Genomic DNA, 22,742 nt, shown 5'->3' with positions numbered 1-22,742 from the left:
TTTTCCTGAGTTAGACTGAGGCCTAACCATTTTTCTTGGCATTAATAAAAAAAAATTAATTTAAAAGATCTTTTTTTAGAGAAGATATGCACATATAACTTGGCTTTTGTTTCAATTACTCATTATTTTACAGTTCCTGCCTTTCTCTGTAACAGTGGTTAAATATGGAATTTCAATGGAGTATTAGAAGCTAGACTGAATATGGAAGAGCTAAAAATTTCCCACAAAGCTCTAAATACACAAAAAGCTAAATTTGCTTGGTTAAAAAAAATTACTTTTAAAAGCAGCATAAAAACATTTTTAAAAGATAAGTCCATTCTTAACTTTGAAAAACTTATACTGAGATCAAAGTACTCAAAATGGGATGCTTTATACTGTTTAAGAATCCTCCCCAACTTTTCTAACTCTCCCCCTCAATCTCTCTTGCCAAAAACTAAAATCTACATGCCTAGAACCTAGGTCAGTCCCAATTTCCACTTTCTTCTTCCATCTTGAACTTCTCTTACCTTTTAGGAGTTGGGTGTATAAAAAGGGTAGATTGGATGAACAATTTCAAAGGAGAAGAATAGAGATACAGAAAAAATGAGCTAAATCTAGTTAGCATACCACAACCTCCTCAAACTCCCGGGTGGCTTCTACAAGCATCTTTTTGACTGCTTCTTCATTCTCCTTGATGTCTTCCTTTACAAATTCTTCTTCAGGCAAATCTGGAGTTCTCTTATTCTGTGGTTCTATTACAGAGAAGAATAGCACTAGATTAGAATGGGCCTCTTTTACAGAAAACAAACGTATAGTGCATGCTTTGTGAGCTTTGGACCAAAAGTGAGCCTGTACATTTTTTTCCATTCGAAGACATGTTTTTGACCAAAAAGATAAGAAAAACATTATATGCACGCTCAGTAATTTCTACTCTTGCTTCTGAAAAGTTGTACTATCCAAACAGTGATAATTTTTCCAGGTTCTGATATGTAAAATAAAAATATTCCTGAAGCTTAATTCATTTATGCCTTGTATTGATGAATGTGCAAATTAACTGTGGAATAAATTGGGTTCTCTGGGAAACAGATCCCGAGAAGAAGGTTACTACATAAGGTGTTCATTAGGGAGTGCACCTGGGAAGACCCCCACCGAGAAGAAAGCAGGATGGGCAGAGAAAAGTTGAGCTCTGAAAGAATACAAGGCCTCTACTGAAACTAGGAAGGTCCTTCCAAGTTGACCAGTTGGGGCAAGGAAGCCAAGATTTTACAACTGTATATAGATCAGTCACTGGATACTAGTCATCCTGAAATGACAGGACTTCGGGCAAGGCAACTTTCCCAGCCACTGAAGACAGAGCTGGGTGGAAGGGGTACACCACAAGCTACCTACCACATACCATCAACACAAAGGAGAGTCCCCTAAAGCTAAACATCCTCTTGATTCACCTTTATTCTTTGTTCTCCAAGGATTTACCTAGCTCTTTTCCACTTAAAAAAAATACTACGGAGCAAAATAAGGAAGGTTGTTGTAATGGAAGAGTTCTGTATCATGATTTTTTTATATAAATCTATATATGTATTAAAACACGTAACTGGAAGTGGTATGCAGTTCCCCCAAACATTAAACAAAATTACCATATAAATCAGCAATCCCACTTCTGGGTTTTTACCCTCAAAGTTGAAAGCAGGGTCTCAAACAAATACTACTATACTCATATTCATAGCAACATTATTCACAATGGCCAAAAGACAGAAACAAACCCAACTGTCCATCGATGAATGACCAGATAAACGAAAAAGATACACAGTGGAATATTATTGTCTTAAAAAGGAATGAAATTCTGACACAGTATGCTAAGTGAAATAAGCCAGACACAAAAGGACAAATGTTGTTTGATTCTACTTATATAAGGTACCTAGAGAAATCAAATTCATAGACAAAAAGCAGAATCCTATTTGTCAGAGGCTGGTAGGAGGGAGAAACAGGAGGTGCTTAATGGATACAGAGTTTCGGTTTTGGAAAATCAAAAAGTTCTGGAAATGGAAGGTGGTGATGGCTGTCTGGCAATATGAATGTACTTAGTGCCACTGAACACCTAAAACTGGCTAAATGTAAGTTTTATGTAATGTATATTTTACAATAAAAAGTAAAATAAATTTTTAAATGTATGAACTCTACACAAAAATAAGTCAATTTTCTTTTATATAGATTTTTAAATAGTAATTAAAAAAACAAAGGCTCATCTTTTAGAGATATATGCTAAAATAGATAAAATGGTATGACGCCTGGCACTTGCTTCAAAATAATGCCAAAAGTCTAGATTGAAAGGAATAAATATTTTAAAAACCTGACCACCAGGTATAATCAGGTGAAGTTAGGTAATGGGAACATACAGTTTATACTACTTTTGTAAATGTTTGAATTTTCTATAATAAAGGAACAAATTATGGCTCATTCACATAATGTACTGCAATCAATACAAAAGAATAAGTCAAAGCAATGTGCAGACACAAAGACTTCAAGATTAATCATTAAGTTAAAAAAAAAGCAAATTGCAGAACTGACTTCTAGTGTATTAGCACTATTAGGAGCAAAAAGGACACATAACAAGGACGGCAGCAGTGGCTGCCTCTGGGAGGGGAGCCAGGGGAAAGCGTATGTAGCAGGGAGACTTACTTTTCACTGTGCACCATTTTCTATATATAGAGTATACCTGTAGGACAAATTCCTAGAAGCAATATTGCCACGTTTAACGGAACATACAATTTAAATGTCGTTAGATGTTTTCAAAATGCCCTCCAAAGAAACAGTGCCAATTTCCTTCTATTAATGTACGAGTGTACTTGTGTTCATACACCTCACTAACTTTGAATATTACCCATTTTGTTATTTTTTGCCAATTTGACTCATAAAATATGACATTTCCTTGTTCTTGTTTACTTTTGTTTTTTAAAAAAGACAAACAAAAGGACAAAAACAAGACATTTATTATTTCATAGTTTCCATGGGTCAGAAGTCCAGGCATGGGTTATCTGGTCCTCTGTTCAGGGTTGAGTTTATTTTTACTTAATAACAACATTTCTGTATTTGTTATTGGCCGTTTACTTATTTCCTTTTCTGGAAACTTCTTGTTCCATTTCTTTTGCTCATTTTTCTACTATATTTTTCATTTAGTTATTAACTTCTGCTCTTTGGACATTAAGGACATTAACTCTCTTGCAATGTATTGGGACTATTTCTCCAGTTTGTCCTCTGACTTTACCATGAGAAGCTTTTAATTTTAAGTAATTAATAGAAAACTTTTTCTTAGTCTTCTTGGCTTCAGAATTATCAGTATACTAATATTAAAAAGTATATTCACTTAGTCATTTTAGGATTTTAGTTTTTACATTTGCATATTTGATCATGAAAACACCATTTTGAGTTGGGTGGATCCAAGCTAATTTTGTCCCAAGTTATAAATGGCTCGCCAGTAGTCCCTACACGATCTACTTCACCCATACACCTAGCCCTGTCCTCTCTCCTAGAACTCCCCCTCTTGCTTACTCCATTCCAGCCACACTGATCTCTTTATCTCTCCAAGAACATATCTCCACCTCAGGACCTTTGCACTTACTCACTTTATCTGGAACACTTTCTCAGATAACCACCTGGCTTACTTTCATTTCCTTTGGTCTTTGCTCAAATAACAGCTTATAGTGACCTTCCCTAACACCCTATAGAAAGTCACCTCCCCAACCTTTACCCTGATTTTTCTCTATAGCACTTACCACTTCCCAGCTAGCATGTTAAGCTCCATGACCACAGGGACTTTTACTTATTGTTACATCCCAGCAGGATAACAGTGTCTGGCACTCAAATATCTGTTGAATGAATAAATCTGAAATGTCACTTTGACCAAAAACAAAATTCCTACTAAGCATACTGAACAGGAGAAACAGACTTTACCTCCCCAGACTTTAACTGTTACAAGGAATAGTCACACAAGGAAGAGAAGGGAAGCATGCCTCTTTAACAAAAAAAAAAAGGGGGGGGGAGGGGTCTGTCAATTTGAGATGTCAATAGCCATAATTACATAAAAGGAAGCATCTTCAAAGCTTTGCACTGAGTACAAACCACACCTGAATCTTAATATTCTCAACTGAGTTAAAAACTCACTTCACCCATGAGACCAGGAAGCAATTTCCAACTGACCAGAACTCTCTTACGTGAATACGCTATTAAAACAAAAACATAAACTGGAAATAAACTGATCTGGCATGCCTTTAAAATGGTTTATACTGAACCTACCTGACCATAAGAGAAGTATTTTTTTTAATTGGTGGTTGCCATAGAGGAGTGGAATGGGAGGCACAGGCAGAATAGGTGAGGGAGATTGAAAGGTTCAAAAGTCAGTCACCAGGATGTAATGTACAGCACAGGGCAGCAATTTTCAACCTTTTTCATCTCATGGCATATGTAAACTAATTACTAAAATTCTGCAACACGCCAAAAAATGTACTTTTTGCCAATCTGACAAAAAATAGGTGTAATTTTGATTCATTCACACCCACTGGCTATCGCTGTTGGCTATTGTCAGTTTTTAATTTCACAATCTAAGGGAAAAAGAGGTCAGTGCTCCTAAATAGTCACAAATTGTTTTAAAAATTCTTGTGACACACCAGTGTGCCCACAAGGGTTGAAAATCGCTAGCACGGACAATATAGTCAATAATATAACTTTGGCTCTGGCCAGTGTGGCTCAGTTGGTTGGAGCGGGCAGATAGGGTGGCAGATAAGGTCGCAGGTTAGATTCCCAATCAGGGCACACGCCTAGGTTGCAGGTTCAATCCCCCCACCTGGTGCGTGGGAGAGGCAACCCTTCCATGTTTCTCTCCCTCCCTTCTGTTCTCTAAAAGTAATAATAATTTTGTATGGTGATTAGACTTACTAAAACAAGACAAGTCTTTGAAATATCTCTCAAAACACCCAAGAAGTTGGTTCCCCACACTGCCCCTGGGAAAGAAAACTGGATAGCTAAATAGTGGTTAGAAGGGGAGAACTTTAAGGTACTCTTTTTGTACCATTTGAATATGAGACCATGGCAGTATCCCAGTTACTGGAAAAGGAAATTGAAGTTAGGAAATAGTGCAATTTCACCCCGATGTCAAAGGGGGGCGGGGGAAGGGGCCGGAGGACGATACCAAAGAAGCCAAAATGAACGCCAAGCAGGAAGGGGGCGAGACGAGCCGCCACCACCAGCACCGGTGCAGGCAGAGGGGCCGCGCGTTCGCAGCAGCAGGCCTCACCCCCGCTGTCGGCGGCCTCCGGGTCTTCCTCCGCTTTCCGCTTGAGTTTCTGGGAGGACGGGCTCACCGGCGCGTCCCCCAGCAAGTACTTATGCTCCTGGCCGCGCAGGTGCTTTAAGTACCGGTCCTTCAGGGCCTGCCACGAGTGCTGAGTGAGCGCGCTCTTCTCCATCGCTTTCCACAAGGCGTTGCCCGTGACAGAGCTGGTGGAGCGGGCATTTTCCTTCACGTAGGTCACGATGGCCACGTCGTCCGCATCCGAGAAGGCGAGCCGCCCCGTGAGCGGCGGCCGCTCCGACTCGGCGGCGGCGCCCTCGGCCTGAGCGCCGGGCTTCGTTTCTGGCGCTTGGTCGGCGGCCGGGGCCAGGCCCAGACGATAGGCCTCCAAGTCGAGCCTCTCGTTGCGCTCCACGCAGTCCAGAATGTACTGCGTGGAGATGAAGTCGCCCGAGGCCTCGGCAGCCGCCTCCCCCGGCTGGGCCAGCAGCACGGCCCCGGGCTCCTGCACCCGGCACAGGGTACCGCCGCCGTGCAGGATGAGCGTCGACAGCCGGCGTTTCGCCGGGCTGGGACGCACATAGAAGGACATGGAGCTGCCATCTTCCCTCACGAACAGAGTCGAGGAATGAGTAGGCCCGTTGAGTTCTTTGCCCAGATCCATTGCCTCCGCCATAACTGACGCCAGGAACCGGGAGAACTGGCGCCAAGCGCACTGAGAATTCGGACCTGAGCTAGCAATCCGGAGCGGCAGCAGCTGCGAAACCCTTCGCTGTCCCCGCTAGGCGGCAGCGCACGGAGCTCCGCCTCCCTCCCCGGAAGAGGCGGGGCTTCCGGTCATGACCTGGAAATTGCGCTATACTCTTCGTTCCTTTCAGTTCGGGCTGGCGGCGGCATGGCTACGTTGCAGGGACCTGAAGTGAATGTGAACCGCGGCGAGGAAAAACTGAGCAAAAAGTAAGTGTCGCTGCGGTCACTAAGGCCTTCGCAGCCGGAACGTCCGGACTAGGAAGTGCCTCTAGGCTCCGGCCGAGGCGGCATTCCCTGGGGCCTTCATGCTGGTTCTCGTGGGCGCGGACCCGCTGGGAACTTAGCTGATACGCCCCGAAACTACATGCCCCAGCTTGCTATGGGACTTGGGGCTGTGGGTCCCCACCTGTCGGACTCCTGGAATAAGAAAAGGCCGATCGGGAGGAAATGGGGGCAACTGTAATTGAACAACAATAAGAGAGAGAAGGCGGAGAACTGAGAGGTGATTGGAAAGCGAGCTTACTCCTGAGAAATGCTTTTAATATTGAGCCACGCTCCAATAAGAAGGCTGGAGAAATGTTGATTTAAATACACTAGCTTTTCTCTTTTTTTTAATTTTATTTATTTATTTTTAGAAAGGGGAAGGGAGGGATAAAGAGATGGAGAGAAATCTCATTGAGTGGTTCCCTCTCGCGCCCCGCCCCACCCCCACTGGGGACCTGGTCCACAACCCAGGCATGTGGAGACTGGGAATCCAGCAACCCCTTGGTTCACAGGAGAGCGCTCCATCCACTGAGCCACACCAGCCAGGGCTAATTACACTGCCTTTTCAGAAAGACCTTAATTTTCCTTGGCCTCACTTGGCCATTCTGAACCTTATGTATCGGGTGAGCCAAGAAGTCCGTTTAGTTTTTTCTGTAAAATAAAAGACATTTTTTCATTTTCATCAGTATCTTTATTGATTTGGATATTTTGAGCCTGGGCTTCCCACTCTTGGCTTCTAGTAGGTAGAGGACAGGGGTACTGCTAAACATCTTCCAGTGCATAAGACAGCAAAGATTTGGCCAAAATGTCAATAGTCCCAAGAAACTTCACTAACCACTTCTGACATGTTTGTCAGTCACAGCACCTTCTCCATACACTGCATAATTTTTTCTGCATTTCAGTTGGGTTTTTACCTTTCTTGAAGTAATAAAGCATAATATGCTGAAAATGTTGCTTATTTTCTTCCATCTTCAATATTAAAGGCTGCACAAAAAAATCACCAATTTTTTTTAAAGGCACGCTGATACTACAACTATCACAATACAAAAAATTGTTTCAAAGAAAGTTAAAGACAACTAAGCACTATTAGAACCATTGTATGGAAAAAACTAAGCAAATTTTCTAGCTAACCCAATGTTAAAGCAATCAGTTCTATCCTACCCACATGGGTTATTCAGAGGGCCTGTGAGTATTGAGGGAATGACCAATGTCTAGCAGTAGGGACTGTCTCACTCAACCAGGCACACCAAGCTGCTGAGTATAACTTTGTTAGTCACCCCAAATCCTTGCAGTGTAAAGGTAAATATAAATAAATCAAGATTAGCCAACCTTTTTAACTGTCTTATATTCTCTACATACTACACGCCCTCTTAACCGGGGTTCTTCACAGAACACAGATAGCAATTCGAGTGACTTTTCTCAATATTCCCATTATATTATGGTACATAAAATAAATAGAACCATTCCAGCCCCAGCTGGTGTGGCTCAGTGGATGAGCTCTGGCCCGCGAACCAAAGGGTCACCAGTTTGATTCCCAGTTAGGCACATGCCTGGGTTGCAGGCAGGTCCTCGATAGCAGGTACGTGAGAGGCAGTCACACATTAATGTTTCTCTTCCTCTCTTTCTCCCTCCTGTATCCCTCTCTAAAAATAAAATAAACCCATTCCAGAAGCATTAGGAGAGAAGTTAGTTCATTACATGTAATGGCTGCTTTAGTGTATTTAGGCTCAGTTCTCTTCCTGAGCCCTAATGGAATTGCACTCAACTCGTAAAACTTGATGCTTTTTTGTGTGCCCTTTGGGTTTATTTAAATATTCCAGATGTTGAAAAAGGAAATACTTAAGTTTTTGGTTTGATAACACCCTGAATGTTGTCCTGAGAGTGTCTGATGGATCTCTAATGTTTGGAACCTGGTCTTAGACTTCTGCCTTTGGGAAGATTAACTGGACTTTGATCTGTTACTTCAGCAGTTGAACTTCAGGGTTGTATATCACAGCTACTTCCTAAGCAAGGTCTCCAGTTGGAAGTATGATTTAAAAGGAAATTGAGGAAACTGGCCAGTTCCTTTCTACTGACTTTTCTTAGACTAATCATAGCTGCCACTTTTTAAAGCAGCTTTTATGTGTCAGGCACTGTGCTGGAACGATACAAACTTTTTTTTATTTCTTATTCTTTTTGGAACTCCCTTGGTTTGAATCTTTAGTGAGCATCATTCTGTGCCAGTTACTTTCTCCAAGTTTAAAAACAGATGGACTGCTTGACAGGTGACTCATTTCCAAATAAGTGGCCAAATTTGTTTGAATGCAGTTATGATCATGATCCCTGTAATTGTCACCTACCAGTGTTAACATATAAACATAATGCAGTTTAAGTCCCTTCTCGAAATTCCCCCTTCCTCTCTATTCCTAGAGCTCCAAACATGTCTTATCCTTGACTCACAGGTGCTTTTGTGTAGCTTGCTTTTAGCTTCATCTAGAGTTTGCAGTTGACAGTGACATTTTATGTGCTTTCCACTGCCAAGAGAGAAACCACATCAGGGGCTTCAGAAACACTGCTTTAGATCCCGTCTCCCGTTTTCTACAATGTTGTGATCATTTATACCTGTAAGCCAGTGACTTACTTGCTGTTGACTTTTGACCCCAGATATGCCTCTTTTCACCATAGCCAGTACTAAGAACACTGTCAGTTCCAGTAGCAGCCGAGTGTTAGAGGCTGCTGTCTCTTAAGTAAAATGGGACACAAAAAGGTTTTGCAGCCTCCCCCTCCCCCCACCCATAAGAGTAGGAGTGCTGGTTGGATTTATGTACCCTGTCTGTCCCATCTGACACCACGTCTCTGTGTTTCCTGTTAGGTGGTGGTAATCATTAGTTCCAAGGTGTTCTGCCATGTTGATGCAAGCCGCTATAAGGCTTGTTAGGGGGTCCCTGCGCCAAACCTCCTGGGCACAGTGGGGGCAGAGGGAGCTGCGACTGGGTCCACTTGCTCCTTTAACAACGCTTCACAAGGACAAGCCACTTTCTAATAAAAGAAGGTTGGTGCCCATTACCTTCTTTATTGTTCTGGGAGCAAAAGTCCTCGCCTTACTTAGGTCCTTTCTGTTAAGCCTCTGGCTAAGTTTTTGGCCTTGTTGCTAAGGAAACAAAAAGCCTTACTACCAAAAAATAGTCCTTTCTCATTTTCTCTTTAATAAATTCACATTTTCTGTCCTTAAATTCTTGAGATGACTTGTGTTTCTTATTCTAGAACAGTGCTGAAGGAAAACCCTTGTATGAATAAAGAATTTCTAGTTCAGGTTGTTTTCCCTTTCCTGTCTTTCTGGAATTTGCTGCTGAGATTAATTTGGTTTCCAGTCTTATTTCTATCCTCAGGATCTTTTTGGATTATCCTTAGGATTGATCTGATTTAAAGACAACGCATAGTTGAATGGGTGTATTACATTAATGCTAGGAAGAACTAGGACTACCTGGTCCCTGACTGAGTAATAATAGTACAATAGGCCCAGCACACTATTATCATTGGTGGTTTAAAAGAATGATCGATTTTATTTGAATAATGAGGGGGACCCTCTCTACCCAAATTTACTTGGTTTCTGGGTTCACATAGCAAGGTGTCAGATCATAAGAAATACCAAGTTATGTTAATTGCTTTACTTTTTGAGTCTCAGATGACAAGTACCAAGAGTTTCACCAAATCTGTAAGGTTTTTGTCCTGCGAACAGAGAGTAAAGGGTTAAGGTAGTGAGGGATACCTGTAATAACTCACATTTGCATGCTTATTATGTGCTAGGGACAGGGTCATCTCTTTACATGCATTATCTCAATCCTCACAATAACATTTGGGGGGAGGGGTTGTCTGTTATCCATTTTACAAGATGGAGAGAAGTTCAGTCACTTGTCCAAGGTCGCATAATTGATAGGTAGGTGTGTCCGAATTTAGTTTTAGGAAGTCTGACTCTAAAGATGGTATATTACCCCCTATGCTATGCCACTTTGTATACTGTTCTATACTGTTCTTTGTATACTATATACAGTTTGTTGTCAGAGCTAGGCTTCAGTGGGCAGAGTGAGGCTAATGAATACTGAAGGCCATTGTCAATGCATTGATCAGTTCTGAGGGAGAGATTATCAGTGGAGTGTCTCCTTGAACTCTGAAAAGCCACCCTTTCCCACTCCAGACTAGCCCACTCCTTGGAGGGGTAAGGATGGGTGGCAAGCTGGAGATGTTGCCTTATCATATCAGGTCTGATAGTCAAGGAACTTCATATTCTACAAAGGACAGATACCAGACAGCTAAAATGCCTTCCACCACTGACTTGGGGGATGACCTAGCTTCAAGGGGCTCCCTAGCCTAATTAGCTTACAAACTAATATGTAGGAGGGTTTTTTTGCCATGGACCTTAGACCGGAATGTAGATTATCTCTCTCATGTATAGAATTTAGTAACCAAGAGATTAGAAGTGGGGTTGGGAAACTTAGCAAACGTATTTCCCCCAGGCTGTTCATATTTTTGACAGGGGGCTATGGGGCAGAACATAGTAGAGGGCCCTTCAGGTAACTATCACATTGAACATTTTCATCTTCCTAACAGTGAGCTAAAGAGACGCCTGAAAGCTGAAAAGAAAATAGCGGAGAAGGAGGCAAAGCAGAAGGAGCTCAGTGAGAAACAGCTAAGTCAGGCCAATGCTGCTGCCACCAACCACACCACTGACAACGATGTGGGTGCCGAGGAGGAGGGCCTGGACCCAAACGTGAGTCTCCTGGACCACCACCCTGACAGACACAGGGAGGCTTTTGATGGGGCTTCTGCAAATCCCTAGGAACCAATGACTAAGAAGATAAAATAGGGACTGGAATAGGCACTGGACCATAAGTCACTGCAAAAGGATGAGGGAGAGCCTTTCCCTCCATCTGGTTAAAAAACACTGAGCTAAGCCCCTGAGCATTTTTCGCATCAGATGTCAACAAGCGTTTAGGAGAATCTAGTACTTCGAAGTGACTGATTAATCTTCCTCTTGGAGCTTGCTGGGCCTCAATGCAACCCCAGAGGAAGTGTCTCCCTAAAGGTGGGCTAGGGTATACTTTAGACCAGAGTTTGGTAAACTGGTCTGCAGGCCAGATCCGCTCCCCCTCCTATCTCCTCCCTGGTGTTCTAAATAAAATTGTATTAGAACACAGCCATGCCTATTTTTTAACAAATGTCTGAAGTTGCAGAGTTGAGGAGCTGCATCAGAAAAAGTTTGCTGACCCCTGTTACAGAATATTCCTTTTCTACAATTCTCCAGGCCCCATGGGCCTGCCTTAGGAAAAGTCTGATGTGGGTGAGAAAGTGGGAAAGAAGTGACTCACCATGCAGATGTGTCCACAAAACTGGTAAAACTACCAATCAGGCTCATTATTTTAGATAGAACTCCACTTTTTCTATGTGTTCGATCTTGCTTTTAAGTACAAATCTCACTCCATATCTAATCCCGTGATTTCAGGGTTACTGGGTGGGGCAGTTAAAGAAACCTCAGTGTACTGGGGGCACTCTTGAGGCAGAATACAGCACTCTACCAGATGGGCCACTGGTCTGACGAGGTTCAGCTTCTCAAAGGCATTTTCACTTTTGTTTTTGTATTTAAATAGCAATACTACAAGATCCGCAGCCAAGCAGTCCACCAGCTAAAGGTCAATGGGGAAGACCCGTACCCACACAAGTTCCATGTAGACATCTCGCTGACTCACTTCATCCAAGAATACAGTCATCTGCAGCCTGGAGACCACCTGAGTGACATCACCTTAAAGGTGGCAGGTAGGAAGACTCCAACTTCACTGACCTCCCTCTTCTGTTGTTTTAGTGAAATGTTCAGAAACATAGCAGCTGCTTTCTGAGATTTCCAGGTTCTCTTTCCCCTTCATTTTTGCTGGACCTTCTCTTTCCTTTGTATGTTTCCCTGGTTTTATTCAATTTCGTGGGGCTTTGTCCTAGACGGAATCCTTGGCTATTAAATATAGAGAGTTCCTGCAGGCTACACTAAAGGCCTTCATCCCCTCGGCTTTAACGCAGCCCATTATACTCACTCATAGACAGTAGGCAGATCCCCTCCCAGTATTGTCTGCTGTCTTCCTGCCATGTTTTCCAATGAATACCTATGGGTATTTGGGAGATTTCCAGTTCTCAGACCCACTGGACACCCCATTGCTCCCATGTAGAGATGTGGGGATCCTTGCCCCATTGGGGGTGATTGGCCCCATTGCTTAAATTTTGGGACTCTTGGGAATATTTTCCCACATAATTTTGTTGTAAATTCTGTCAGTGGCATTTTGGCCTTCCTTGCCTATCTAGTAGTACTTTCTATTTTTATGTGAGAATTCAGGGAGATCCAAAAACATCCACGCTGCCACCACATTGCCATCTTGTCGGAATCCAGTGAACATCTTTAACTGGTTGGAACGGGGATCCAACATTGTCCTGAAGACAAAGGCAGGGCTTAGGCCTCTGGCTAAAATCAAATAGTTCTGGTTTATGTTGTGCCCAGACACACAAAAAATATAGAGGGAGCTTTTTTGGCACTGCCATCAGTCAATATTTTTGCTATTCTTTTTCTAGGTAGAATCCATGCCAAAAGAGCATCTGGGGGAAAGCTCATCTTCTATGACCTTCGGGGAGAGGGGGTCAAGTTGCAAGTCATGGCCAATTCCAGGTATATAGAAGTATCCAATTACACGGTTTCTGGGTTGGACCAGAACAACAAAGTTGAGGACAAAGTCCTGCGTGCTCTTCTTTTCCTCTTGGTATTTAAGGTTAGAAGGAGTGGGATATGGTTGGGTAAAGCTGAGGAGAGAGAAGGCCATGTGGTCACCTGGAGAATGATGACTGCTTTTGGCTTGTGTAGCAATTAAAAGTGAAAGATACTTTATTAAAAAAGATTTTATTTATTTATTTTTAGAGAGGGGAAGGGAGGAAGAGAGGGAGAGACATATCAATGTGTTGTTGCCTCTCACATGGGACCTGACCTGCAACCCTTTGGTTCGAAGCCCGTGCTCAATCCACTGAGCTACGCCAGCCAGGCAGATACTACTTTTTAATAGTTGATCTTGGATCTGAGATCTTTCTTGGGCTCACATTAACTCGTCATTAACAGTTTAGTGAGGGTTCCAGAGTAAACCAGTGGTCAGTTTTAATTTAGAATGTTGTATACTGAATTACATTTTCCTTTTACTCAGGAATTATAAGTCAGAAGAAGAATTTACTCATATCAATAACAAACTGCGTCGGGGAGACATAATTGGAGTTCGGGGGAATCCTGGGAAAACCAAGAAGGGTGAGCTGAGCATCATTCCCTATGAGATCACACTGCTGTCTCCTTGCTTGCATATGTTACCTCATCTTCACTTCGGCCTCAAAGACAAGGTAAGCTCGCATGACCTTCTGGCTGGGGTCTACCGTACCATTGGATCAGATGTGTTAGTGATCTCTGTTGCCTTTGGTTTAGGAAACACGATACCGTCAGAGATACTTGGACTTGATCCTGAATGACTTTGTGAGGCAGAAATTTATCATCCGCTCAAAGATCATCACATATATAAGAAGTTTCTTGGATGAACTGGGATTCCTAGAGGTGATGGAGAGTTCCTGACATGATAGGCTGCCTTGCTATGCTTTCCTCTTGCTGTTCCTTCCCTTCCCTTTTCTAAGGCATGTCCTGTGACAATATCCTTCATGCTCAGTGAAAAGTCCCCTTTCTTGCCAGCATTGCAGTCCACCTTGTTTATTTAGTACCCTGATTAGGAAGGCAGGACCTGAGTTCTAAGATAAAGGCAGTATAAAGCCATCACACAGTAATGATACCACATTCAGTGTGTAATCAACTCATTTTGCTTTCCTGTAGCATTAAAAAAAATTGAATTTATTTAAACTAAAAAATATATTTTTTAGGAAAAACATTTTTTTCCTTTCTTAAACATCAGTGTGAGAAAGAAACATCAATTAGTTGCCTCTCGCACACCCCCAACTGGGGACCTGGCCCGCAGCCCAGATGTGTACCCTGACTGGGAATCGAACTGGTGGCCTTTCAGTTTGCAGGCTGATACTCAATCTACTGAGCCATACTAGCCAGGGCAGGAAAAATATTTTTAAAACATATTTTTTAATTGTATGAGAAAGATAAATGTATGTTACTATAAAACAAATTCAAAACTAAAGAAGTAAATAGAAGCAAGACCAAAAGTCCCCTTTTATTTCTCCCAGCCAACTTTCTTCCCCAAACTTGCACTTGATATGTGTCCTTCCTCTCCATTTACTGTGCATATTTACGTATATACCAATGCATGTTGTAGATGGGGTACACATTTTGGAAAGGTTTTATTTTTTCTTTAAACATAAATGAAGTCACAGCCCTGGCCAGATAGCTCAGTTGGTTAGAACATCGTCCTGATACACCAGGGTTGAGGGTTCAATCCCTGGTCAAGGTACATACAAGAAGTAATGAATGCATAAAAAAGTGGAAGAACAAATTGATATGTGTGTGTGTGTCTCTCTCTTTCCCTCTCCCCCCCACTCCTCCCCTTCTTCCCTCTCTCTGACCCCCAGCCTCTCTTTCTCTCTTCCTCTTTCTAAAATCAATAAATTTAAAAAAATAAAATAAACATAAATTAAGTCACAGTATATGTATTATGATGGACCTCTTTGGGGGTTTTTCCCCAACTAATATATTCTGAACCCTTTGCATGTATCTCTAAGCTGCTGATTTTCTGATAATATTTTAATGAACATCTTTGTGCCCATGTGCAAGTGTTTCTGTAGGACAAATTTCTAGAAGTAGAATAAGTCAAAGGATATAAGCAGTTAAGTTTTAATAAATACTGAAAATGTAATAAATTGCACTCAAGAAAGGCTTTTCCCCATTTAGATTCCCCCTTAGAGCTAATGAAAGTTTATGGTACAGTAAATCCTCTCTTAACATCATCAATAGATTCTGCAACTTCAAGCAAAACAACATATAATGAGATCAAGTTTACCATAAGCTAATTGATAAAAACAAGAGTTAAGTTCCTATGGCATCTCAGTGTTATAACTAACATTAACAAAACGTTGTTCAAGGAACTGTTGTACTTTGGTAATGGTGTTTGATCTTAATAGAAATTGAAACTATTTTGGAAAATCAAGCTATCTCTACTCTTTTGTCAAGCACTTGCACATTACTATTGAACTTAACTTTTACTTGGGGATATAACATGAGCTTTCCCCAAGGCCTCAGATGTGAGCACCTCTAAGAAATGTTTCTCCCTGTCCTTTAGATTGAAACTCCCATGATGAACATCATCCCAGGGGGAGCGGTGGCCAGGCCGTTTATCACCTACCACAATGAGCTGGACATGAATTTGTATATGAGAATTGCTCCAGAACTCTACCATAAGGTAATCCAGAAGATGCCCTGTTCCCTTAGAGAAGCAGAATGCTGGAAAACCATTGGCTAAAGAGGTGTAGTCAGAAACAAGAGGAATAGTGAAGGTAGAACAGCCAGGAGAATATTCTACTTTGTCGGGCTTGTGATTGTTACACTGACAGAATTTCTCTACAAGATCAGTAGAGTGTTGCAGGTCAGAAGGCAGAGGGAGTGTCTTCCTAGGTGAACAGATTCTTCTAACATACCTTAGTTTCCATTATACTTTATAGTTCTTGAATGATCTGTCCCTAGAAGTTTGAAATAACTACTTTCAGATTACCAGAGTAAATATTAAAGACTACCATTCAAGATTCTTAGTTGTAGACAACAAAATCTATTATAGATAGTTTAAGCAAAAGAAAAATATTAAAGTTTATGAGGAAGTTCAGTTTCCAGGAGGATCAAATAATCAGGCTTGGAGACCACATCATGAGGCTTCTGAATCCGCTCTAAGATCATCCCAAGGAGAACCCAGTGTCTCTTCCACCAGGCACAGTTACCACAGCTCATACCCCCTGGCACTAGGCACAGGTCACTGCCCTAAGGACCTCTGTAGTTACTACCTCTAGAAGCTAGATTTCTCTGGCCCCCTTGGCCAGAAGGAATTCTATGCAAAGCCTACATCCTTCAGTAGCTTCCTATTGAAGTTTCACAGTTGTGTCCGCTTGGTTGGGAGCTTTGGTCATGTGTCTCCATCCTAACCCCAATAGAGGCTTCTTCCTTGGGGAGGCTCACTCACAAGATGGGAACACCCCAGACAAAGGAACAGTATTCAGAGGTCCTAGGCAGCCAAAGTAAGTGATGACTATCCACCACAAAGGCCTAGAGAGAGTGGGGTACTCAGCTTTAGGTAAGGACCTGAGATCATGCCTGAGCTGTAAAAACCAAGTTGTAGTTTTTATAGACAAAAGCTTTCTAGAGCCATTAAGATTAGCCACCATGACCATGTCCTATGTTATTAGATGCTGGTGGTTGGTGGCATTGACCGCGTTTATGAAATCGGGCGCCAGTTCCGGAATGAAGGAATTGACTTGACTCACAATCCTGAGTTTACCACCTGTGAGTTCTATATGGCCTACGCAGACTATCACGATCTCATGGAAATCACGGAGAAGATGATTTCAGGTGACCCCTCCTGCTTCCTTTGTCTTTCACGGGAGTCTCAGGGGCTGATGTGCTGCTTTTAGGGCTTCCTGTGGGACCTGTTTAAATGAAATTTCTTTCCTAGGAATGGTAAAGCACATCACAGGCAGTTATAAGGTCACCTACCATCCAGATGGCCCAGAGGGCCAAGCCTATGAGATTGACTTCACCCCACCCTTCCGGAAAATCAGCATGGTAGAAGAGCTTGAGAAAGTCCTGGGGGTGAAGTTGCCAGAGACCAACCTCTTTGAAACTGAAGGTAAAGTGATAAACTCCTCTGTCGCATGCCCCCTCTTCCCTGTTTAGCTCTGAATCAGATTGTGTCAGGGCTAGCATTTCCCACACCGTTATCTTTGTATACTTTTTTGCTGGGGTAGTGTAATGTCTTCTAACCTGTACATTTGTATTACAGAAACTCGCAAAATTCTTGATGATATCTGTGTGGCAAAAGCTGTTGAATGCCCTCCACCTCGAACCACAGCCAGACTCCTTGATAAGGTACAAAGCCATGCACTTCAGTACATGCCCTCATCTGGTGGTAACCAGCCCCCTGCTCCTTATGAAGGTGAACTAGAGATAAGAGAATAAACAAGATTTGCTGTGCAAAATACTTAATGGATATTACCTCATATAACCCTGAGGGGTTTAAGATAAATCCCCCTCCTTCAGGTTTGCAGGGAAGCTGATCCTCTTCCACCTAGACTGAAACAATCAAACTGCTGTTCAGAAAGGATCACTAGCTCTGTTTTTCTTTCTCACTAAGCTTGTTGGGGACTTCCTGGAAGTGACATGCATCAATCCTACATTCATCTGTGATCACCCGCAGATAATGAGTCCTTTGGCAAAATGGTAAGATAAAGCATGGTGTGTCAGTTACCTCTTGCTGCATAACCACCCCAGAAGCTGGTAGCACAAAAGTAGTCTCTCTGCTCTACGTAGTGTTGGCTAGGTTAACTCAAGTGGCTTCTTTCAGCTAGGAACTCTGCCAGGGCACCTTCTTCTCTTCCACAGGTGCCTCTCTGACAGCATAGCCTGGGCTTTCTTACACAGCAGCTGGGTTCTAGGAGGAAGCATTCCAAAAGAATAAACCCTAGTGTGCAAACACATACCACGCCTCTGCCTATGTCCCATTGGCCAGAGCAAGTCAGATGGGAAACCCAGGGTACATGTGACAGGGACTGTAGAAGCTATGGCTACAGGAGGTGTGCTTCCTTGTCTCTCTGTCTAACCCTCCTCACTATTGTACCAAATACTTGGGTGCTGAGAATGCATGCAGGCTTCAGTAACACTTTCGAGTCAACTGGAATTCCGGAACTCTTACGTTTTCACCAGATGTTGGATTATTAGTGAACCTCCCCTCTCTCGTCCCCAGGCATCGCTCTAAAGAGGGTCTGACTGAGCGCTTTGAGCTTTTTGTCATGAAGAAGGAAATATGCAATGCCTACACTGAGCTGAATGACCCCATGAGGCAGCGGCAGCTTTTCGAAGAACAGGCCAAGGTAAGGAAGGAGAGTGAGCAAAGGCACATATTTCATCATTGTCTGTACTCACTAGCTTGAACCCTGGTCTGTGTCATCGTCGGTATCCCTTGGTGACTTCAGCAGAAATGAGGGATAAAGCCAGTAGCTTCACTGGAAGAAGTCACATTTCAGGATTGAGAACTGGACTAGTTTGGCCCTAGAATTTCCACATAAAAGGAACTTCAGGCTTGATTATCTGTGTAGGGGGTGTGGCACTTGTCTTGAAAATACATTTGCCTAGCAAGAACATAATTTTTCTCAGATGGTACATTTATTGAAGTAGCTTTGGGGGCAGGAGTGAGAGGCAGATAAAGGTTAATGAAGACAGCCCTGGCTGGTGTGGCTCAGTGGTTGAGTGCTGGCCTGCAAATAATAAAAGGATCGCCAGTTCGATTCCTAGTCAGGGCACATGCCTGGGTTGTGGGCCAGGTCCCCAGTGGGGGGTCGTGCAGGAGGCAGCCACACATTGATATTTCTCTCCCTCTCTTTCTCCCTACCTTCCCCTCTCTAAAAAAATAAATAAATCTAAAAAAAAAAATTAATGAAAACAAAGCCCCCATAGACATCCTCCATAGACATCCTGCACTAACATTGTCACTGACGGGGGCGTTCAGGAAATGAGTAGGACACTGGAGAATCATCAGAGTCTGAAATCAGTCTCGCGAGCCCCACACATTGGAGCTGTTTTCATTTCAGAGAATTTTGCGTGTGTCCTGAGGTACATTTCACCAGTCCTGACCTCCAGGCTCCGTCCTGGAATTACTAGGAAACCCAATTCCCAACAAGTGCTGGGTGTCTAGAGCACAGGTCATCCCTCTGAGTGTTTTAACATGATAACTCAGACCCTGAGAGATGATGCAGCCCAGAATAGTGTCACTGTTTGGTCCTTCTCTTCTAGGCCAAGGCCGCTGGTGACGATGAGGCCATGTTCATAGACGAAAACTTCTGCACTGCCCTGGAATACGGGCTGCCCCCCACAGCTGGCTGGGGCATGGGCATCGACCGAGTCACCATGTTTCTCACAGACTCCAATAACATCAAGGTACAGCAGCCCTGCATGCACACTGCCCCGAAGAGGTCCACTGTGTTGGACATGGGACTTGCTGGGCCTGGAGAGTAAGAGCAGGCTTTGGGCTGGAGGGAGGAGCAGGCAAGGGAGAATATGCAGTGCCGCGGGCAGAAGATCAGAGTATCTAACTTTACAGGGTTTGAGGCAGAAGGAATACTAAGTGCTTGCATTTCTTGAGGATTCAAGAAACATGTTATGTTCTCTATATGCATTAGCTTATTTAAGTCCACCCTTTGAGGAGTACAAACAGTTGTTAATCCCATTTTTATAAGTGAGGAAGCCAAATTTTCAGAGAACCCCTGTGTTTATTGATTATTTTGACATTCTGCCCTGGGCAGTGCTGTGCATGTGTTCTTTTCCATCCTCTGTAATTGAAGGAACTGAGTTGAATTAAAGAACACATCTGCCTTTTCATCTGGGTTGTACAAATCTCTGGGTTTTTGTTGTAACAATAACCAGAGGCAAAAGGAATGGGTGGATAGCTGTGAAAAAAATGGTGTTTCTTAGCTTCAAAATGCATTTATTTTATCTCTTGTAGGAAGTACTTCTGTTTCCTGCCATGAAACCTGAGGAAAAGAAGGAAAATGTAGCCACTGCTAATACACTGGAAAGCACAACAGCTGGCACTTCTATCTAGAAAACGTTAATTGCAAGTCACGTCACTCGGGCACCTTTGCACTTCTGCAAAAGATCGAGGACTGCAAGGGAGTTCTTGTATGTTGCTATCCATTTGACTATTGCGGTTCAGTCACCAGAGAGAAAAAAGGAATTAAGGATTCTTCTTTTGTTCCTTGTTACCAAATAAACCATTTATCTCTACTCCTGCCTCGGCATTCTTTTACCTTTATGGAACGTCAACTTTTTTCTCAGGTTCCTGGCCTAATGAAGGTTTAGGATTATACTGCTTTGTTCAGCAAATTTATATTAATGTCTGCTGTGTGCCAGGCATTGTTCTAAGAGATTAGAGACTCAGCGGGGAACAAAAGCCAAGTCCCTGCTTTCATGGAACTTACATTATTGGGGGCGGGGGGAGCAGTGGGTTTAATGAGCAAACAAATGAGACAAGTAAGTGCATATTATTTCTGGTAGTGGTACATACTAAGAAAAATAGAGTAAGGAGAAGGGGTGCTATTTTAGAAAGAGGTGTATGGGGATATTGCTATTTCAAATATGTGATCAGGCAAGGACCTTTTGTAGGTAACTAAGAATCCAGCGATAGAGATCAGAGAAAAGGGCATTCCAGACTAGAGGACCACATTTTTGAGGAAGCTCAAAGGTACTGGTGTGACAAGAGGAGGGAATGAAAACGAGTGAAGGGCCAGATCACACAGTACCGTGTAAGCCATGCAGAGGAGTATTTTATTATGAATGAGATGGAGAGCCATTAGGTTTTGAGCAAAGAAGTGTTTTTTAAGACTGTTCTAGTTAGCACACGAAAGAAGACTGAAAGTAGGGAGACCACTCAGGCTATTGCAGGGGGTTTGGAGACATGCTGGCTTAGACTTGGGTGGTTTAAGGTAACAGTTACAAGTCAGCAAAATTTGCTGATGATAAGTGGCTTTCGAGAAAGAGCCTCAGATGATTTCAAGGTTTGGGGCCTAAACAACTGGAAAGTAGGGTTGCCCTAAGTTTACAGAGATGGAAGAAACTGAGGAAGGCCAGGTTTGAAAAGGAAGGTTGAGCATTTGGTTAAGATTGACATGCCTGTTAGACATTGGATGGGAAAAGCATGTTGAATAGTCAATCTAGAATTTTGTTTTTTAATTTTCCTTAATCCTCACCGGAGGAAGTTTCCTTTGATTTTTAGAGAAACATCGATTGGTCTGCTTCCCACATGTGCCCTAATGGGGGATTGTACATACTCTACCTGGGGATTGAACCCACAACCTGGGCATGTGCCCTGACTGGGAATCCAACTGGCAGCCCTTCAGTGCATGGAACAACACTCCACCAGAGCCACATGGCCAGGGCTAGAATTTTCTTATTTTCAGCTCAATTCAAGAATGACAAGAGTATGGCTGAGACTGCTATTTTAACGGAGTCCCTGATTCCTGACACAGGGAGGCGGCTGGGGGGATTTTTTTCCCATGAGTCATACAACAATGGACTTGTCTTCTGTACCTCAGCAAAACAGCAAGCATCCTTGTTTAGTAGGTACCACTCTACATTCACAGGTTTCTCCTTAGCTGATAAAATGTTGCAAGCATGCAGAATTACCTAACTGGGGAATACTTCAGGAAGAGGTAACCACCTGGCCCTCTTGCTGTTATTTAAGCGTAGGCTCCAGGAAAACTTGGCAGTGATAGTAGATAACCAGGTGGCACTTCAGAAGAAACACTTCCACCTGACACATCCTTCAGCAAGGTGGTAAGTAAAATGAAAACAATCATCTCACCAAGGGAGAAGGTGTAGGGTCAAGATAAGGGCCTGGACTTCAGGCAACATTGTACTATCAATGTGCACCTTTGGAAAAGGCAATAAGAATTAATGAGGTCACAAGTGTTAAAAAGCTTTTTAGTAGCAGGCTGTGGGCAGGAGCCAGCTCTCTGGCCTCAAGGAGGCTGGGGATAGAACTGAAGCAGTAGAATACAACTAGTACTGCTCATGGGGTCAGCAGAAAAATGACAAATAGGATGAAAACTAGAAGGATTATAAAGTCTTTACCTCCTTAAACAGTTGAAGGCTCGCCATTTGCTAACTGCCACCCTAGGGTGAACATAAAGGCAAGGTCGCAAGCTTCATCCAGCTTCTAGAGGTGTAAGGAAAATTGACCTTTAATACTTTAAAATTGACATTGGCAACTCTGGTAAGTGCTTTGAAGGATAGGTTCATGGGGTATTGAGAAACTAACAGATCTAGTTAAGGAAGGTTTCCCTGAGAACATTAGATCAGAGATCTGAAGGAAGATTATCAAAGAAGGAGAGTAAGAGCTTTCCATGGCGTGGCAACTACTGCAAAGACCCTGAAATAAGAAAGCATGGAGAAGGCAATGACAGCAGAATAGAGACGCCCAAATACACCACCAGATGAGGCAGGAGGGGGCTGGTCATGCAGGACTGTGAGCCGTGCTGTAGAATGTTGTATTTTAAGAGTGCTGGGTAGTGGTGACCACTTCATAAGGTATGTAATTGTCTAAGTGCTGGGAAGCCACTGAAATACTTAAGCAGGGGAGTGACATTACATTAGCATTCTGGCTTCTCTGAAAAAGAACTGGAGTTGGGCAAGAAAAGACAAAAGTTGGGCTTAAGAGAGGGGAAGTAACGAGGGTGACTCACTTTTTAACTTATGGGACTAGATTGATGGTGG

General features: G+C 42.9%; 2 protein-coding genes across 8 annotated transcripts in view; one reads left to right on the top strand and one right to left on the bottom strand.

Annotated features, from left to right (window-relative positions):
* The window catches only part of TERF2IP (TERF2 interacting protein), a 60,449-nt gene extending 54,374 nt beyond the window's left edge, over positions 1-6,075 (bottom strand). For 3 of the 6 annotated variants that reach the window (XM_053914766.1, XM_053914767.1, XM_045191827.2), the window contains exons 1-2: positions 5,162-6,075; positions 607-731 (exon numbers count right to left, since the gene is read on the bottom strand). In XM_053914766.1, coding sequence (XP_053770741.1) covers positions 607-731; positions 5,162-5,939 — 903 coding nt within the window. In that variant the 5' untranslated portion in view covers positions 5,940-6,075. The remainder of the gene's footprint in view (positions 1-606; positions 732-5,161) is intronic. The other 3 variants (XM_045191828.2, XM_024556058.3, XM_024556057.3) reach the window with 3 other exon arrangements.
* Positions 6,076-6,088: 13 nt separating this feature from the next.
* On the top strand, positions 6,089-20,255 carry KARS1 (lysyl-tRNA synthetase 1). 2 transcript variants are annotated; one of them, XM_024556054.3, is made up of 15 exons: positions 6,107-6,220; positions 9,129-9,308; positions 10,865-11,024; positions 11,902-12,067; positions 12,866-12,959; positions 13,483-13,669; positions 13,752-13,877; positions 15,556-15,675; positions 16,667-16,829; positions 16,933-17,106; positions 17,260-17,345; positions 17,611-17,696; positions 18,220-18,346; positions 19,266-19,409; positions 19,975-20,255. In XM_024556054.3, exons 2-15 carry the CDS (start codon positions 9,163-9,165, stop codon positions 20,071-20,073), a joined length of 1,878 nt encoding a protein of 625 aa, XP_024411822.2. In that variant the 5' UTR covers positions 6,107-6,220; positions 9,129-9,162; the 3' UTR covers positions 20,074-20,255. The 2 variants fall into 2 exon arrangements, with proteins under 2 accessions (XP_024411823.2, XP_024411822.2); XM_024556055.3 differs by lacking the exon at positions 9,129-9,308 and having other exon boundaries at positions 6,089-6,220.
* The last annotated feature ends 2,487 nt before the right edge of the window (positions 20,256-22,742 follow it).

The sequence above is a fragment of the Desmodus rotundus genome, chromosome 12 (genome assembly GCF_022682495.2).
Source record: "Desmodus rotundus isolate HL8 chromosome 12, HLdesRot8A.1, whole genome shotgun sequence".
Classification (NCBI taxonomy): Eukaryota; Metazoa; Chordata; class Mammalia; order Chiroptera; family Phyllostomidae; genus Desmodus; species Desmodus rotundus.
The sequence above is the reverse complement of the archived record's forward strand: the minus strand, read 5'-3'. Positions and strand labels throughout refer to the sequence as shown.

Excerpts from the sequence above, each read along its gene's own strand:
- KARS1 (XM_024556054.3), top strand. The coding sequence starts at position 9,163 with ATGTTGATGCAAGCCGCTATAAGGCTTGTTAGGGGGTCCCTGCGCCAA. Across the intron at positions 13,670-13,751 it reads ACTTCGGCCTCAAAGACAAG|GAAACACGATACCGTCAGAG; the intron begins GTAAGCTCGCAT and ends CCTTTGGTTTAG. Across the intron at positions 18,347-19,265 it reads TTTTCGAAGAACAGGCCAAG|GCCAAGGCCGCTGGTGACGA; the intron begins GTAAGGAAGGAG and ends CTTCTCTTCTAG.